Below are 3,715 nucleotides of genomic sequence, written 5' to 3'. Positions count from 1 at the left end.
TTTCAAACACCTTTTTAAATTATTTGCTTTTAGAAAAGGCCAATATCAATAAAACATTTTAAAAACACTCCCAAACACCCATTATAAACATAAACACAAAGAAAACAAAAGGAAATTGTTTTTTGGTTTGTACAGAAATCTAGGGTTTTTGTTTTGACAAGCCTTAATGGGCCAAATCCGACATCCATGGACATCAGCGAGTCAAGTTTTTTCCTCTTTCTTATCAAATGCTCCTCGTTAAATCATTCGATTTCAATCCAATTTCATCTCTCTCTTCTTGCAGCCCAGGTCAAATAATTTCTCCCCAATTCCCCCCTCACCTTCTTCCTACACTTCATCCCCCCAAATTTTGCTGCTTCTCCGATCTAACAACTCACGTGTTTACACGCAAGCACATACGATTGCGTTGAACGAAGATGGACGGAAGTCAACCCTACAACCCTCGAACTGTCGAAGAAGTTTTTAGAGATTTTAAGAGTCGAAGAGCTGGCATCATCAAAGCCCTTACTACTGGTCGATACTAGAAACCCTTTGCTTCTTTTGAAATTTTCAACCAAAATTACTTTTCACTATTCGTTTTCTGAAGCTTACCTGTTGAATTTGCTAAATTTTGTCATCTAATTTTGATTTTGTTCGAGTTTTCACAGATGTAGAAGAGTTTTATCAGCAGTGCGACCCTGGTTAGTGTTCTTTTCGTTTAATTCCGTTCAAATAGGGTTTAACAATTCATGAAAATCCTGCTAACGGACATTTACAGAAAAAAATTGCACTTACAGAAGTAAACACAGTGTCCAGTAAGCGGGATTTTAGGAAGAATTTTGGGAGGATATAACAATAATCTTAACTATATCTGCTACTCTCTTCTTTCCACGAAAATTCAACTATGGAAGTCTTCGATTGTAAGGAAAATATCATAGACACCATTAAATACCAACAAAATAATCGAATCCTTTATAAGAGAAATCAACATCACGTATCTCAAAAGTTTTCATACATCCAAAAATGGGCATTCAATTTCCATAGACGGAAGGAAGGAAGTATAATTTTGTTCTTCTGTGTACATCTCTGGATGATTTACTCTATTTTAGTGTTGAAAAATGTGTCCTTCAATTTTCATGTACTTTAGTGTTGCTTTTGCTTTATGTCATAATAATAATATTACTCATAATATAGTTGCTACTGTCATTACAGGGGTTCAACTGCAAGAATTCTAGTGCTTTCCATTGATTACATTAATTAAATGACACATGTTACATGTATTAATTGTTTACCTCTTGGTTGTTACTTGTTTTATTATCTTTCTTGGATTGGGTGCTTCACAAAAGAGTGATAATTCATAATATTGTTATGATGGAGGCTTTTTAGATTACACTAAACATGATTACATGAAACACCTCATAAGTTTATGATTTAATCACACTTGAATATTACATTTTGTTTGTTGATGGAAAACATAACAGAAAAGGAAAACCTGTGTCTGTATGGATTCCCTAATGAGCAATGGGAAGTGAATTTGCCTGCTGAAGAGGTCCCACCAGAGCTTCCGGAACCTGCACTTGGAATTAACTTTGCTAGAGATGGCATGCCAGAAAAGGACTGGCTTGCTTTAGTTGCTGTTCATGGTGATGCATGGCTTCTTTCTGTTGCCTTCTATTTTGGGGCTAGATTTGGATTTGATAAAGCAGATAGGTATTATGGTATTTGAATTTCTTTCTTTTATTACTTTTCATGATTCAAGATCCCATTAAATGTATATAATAGTTCTTATTATCGACCAAATTGGAATATACAGGAAGCGCCTTTTCAACATGATAAATGATCTCCCAACAATCTTTGAAGTTGTGTCAGGGGCAGCTAAGAAGCAAGTGAAGGAGAAGTCAACTGTGTCAAACCACAGCAGCAGCAAGTCAAAGCCAAACTCTAAGGTTCTCTTCTCTATTTCAATTCCCTTGTGTTTCTATAACAAGCAAATGAAATAAAGTCCGTTTTTATATTTTTACATGATATGTATATTTGTTTTGGTTGTTAAAAAAGGCGAAAGGGTCTGAACCACCTGCTAAGTTTCCAAAAGTGTCAACACCAAAAGATGATGATGATGAAGGTTTGGATGATGAAGATGAAGAGGAACATGGGGACACGTTATGTGGTTCATGTGGTGAGAATTATGCATCTGATGAGTTTTGGATTTGCTGTGATATTTGTGAGAAGTGGTTCCATGGTTCATGTGTGAAGATAACTCCAGCAAGAGCTGAACATATCAAGCAGTATAAATGCCCTGCTTGCACCAACAAAAGAGCTCGCCCATGATCATGATGATCATGATCATGATTCATGATTCATGATCATGTATGTATCCATCAATCAAGCAATCAATCAGTGTAAGTCTGTTTTTATGGAGAAAGTGGAAGTGGAAGTGGAAGTGGAACATGGTGTTTGTAGGGTTTAAATGTGCATTTCATTGAAATTAGTGACAGGGTCTTTATTTTAGTTTTTAACTAGCTGAACAAACTTTTTCTTTCTTATAATGGAAGATTGGATTTTATGTGTTTGTCATATTCTATTTTGCTATGCTCAGAAGGTGGAACAAGGTAGGAAGCGATTTGTTGTCAATATCATCATGTGGGAACATTTTTTTTAATCATTTACTTTGTCTCACTTTTTACCATAACGAGGTTATAGGTTCAATTGGATTTAAGAAAATAAAGATAAAACTTGATAAGTATTTGATGGAGATGTGACGGAAAAAACGGTAAAAAACAAATGGTGCCCATAAAAAGGTTTCATGATAAAGCCCAAGGGGCCTCACAGGCCACAGGTTATGACAAACACGTTTGGGGAATTTATATTTCCAGTCCTTCAGTTGTCATCCATATTTTATTTCAGGACATAATCAATTTAATGTGTAATCTCTAATCTTGACGCCAACGACAAGAACATGTATTTTGACTTTTTGACTTCTTCACTTCACAGTAGGTTTTGTTTGGTAGGTTTCATCACTTCATGGGATATATTTTAATATGGATTGCCATGAAATCTATATAATTTTATTTGATTGTTTTGGTTTCTCAAATTAGTGGATATTATAGTGTCTTGATAAAAATATTTTAGATAGTATTAATGCCATATACGATTGTGGACATGTAATAAGATATTAGATCTCTTTGGGTATAATTGTAATAACTTTATTTTTTATTTATTTATATGACTTGACACACTATTAGTATTTTTTTAGTTATTTTATTTCTGTTGGGTTCACTTGAATAATGGCATATGTATGTTTCTGTTCTAAACTCGCCACTGAATTTTTTCTTCCCTCAATTTCTTGATGATCGACGCCACCCCTAACAAGTTTGTAATTGATGTGTTCGTTATCATGTCCAACTGTGTTTTACCACATGTCCCCCTCAAAGTTTTTATTTTGTGACATCCATCTTACTTTCGTGTTCTTTCTTAACTTGCCAACATTTAGATTTACATCCTCCCTAATAAATGAAAATGATTTTGCCACATTTAGTTCTCTCATGGATTAGGTCATATGTCATTTTGTCTTAATTTTGAGATATTTATTTTCCACTTGTCATTTACTTCATTTTTCATTTTTCAATATATTATTAATTTAGTTTCCGTAAATTAAACATTCCATAATAACTATATTAATTTCAAATTTCAAATTTTAAATTTTAAATTTCAAACTTTAATTTCAACTTTAAACAAA

The 3,715-nt window shown here is 33.6% G+C and overlaps 1 protein-coding gene across 1 annotated transcript; it reads left to right on the top strand.

Moving 5' to 3' along the window:
- Positions 1 to 270: 270 nt before the first annotated feature.
- On the top strand, positions 271 to 2,553 carry AL4 (alfin-like 4). Its single transcript, XM_079050923.1, has 5 exons — positions 271 to 513; positions 648 to 680; positions 1,461 to 1,689; positions 1,793 to 1,925; positions 2,035 to 2,553. The coding sequence occupies exons 1-5, from the start codon at positions 417 to 419 to the stop codon at positions 2,305 to 2,307; spliced, it is 765 nt and encodes a 254-aa protein (XP_078907049.1). The 5' UTR covers positions 271 to 416; the 3' UTR covers positions 2,308 to 2,553.
- Positions 2,554 to 3,715: the final 1,162 nt, after the last annotated feature.

This window comes from Lactuca virosa, chromosome 5 (assembly GCF_052849685.1).
Source record: "Lactuca virosa cultivar CGN04683 chromosome 5, Lactuca_virosa_CGN04683_v6, whole genome shotgun sequence".
In the NCBI taxonomy this organism is placed as follows: Eukaryota; Viridiplantae; Streptophyta; class Magnoliopsida; order Asterales; family Asteraceae; genus Lactuca; species Lactuca virosa.
Note: the sequence above shows the minus strand (reverse complement) of the source record. Positions and strands in the feature narration are given on the sequence as shown.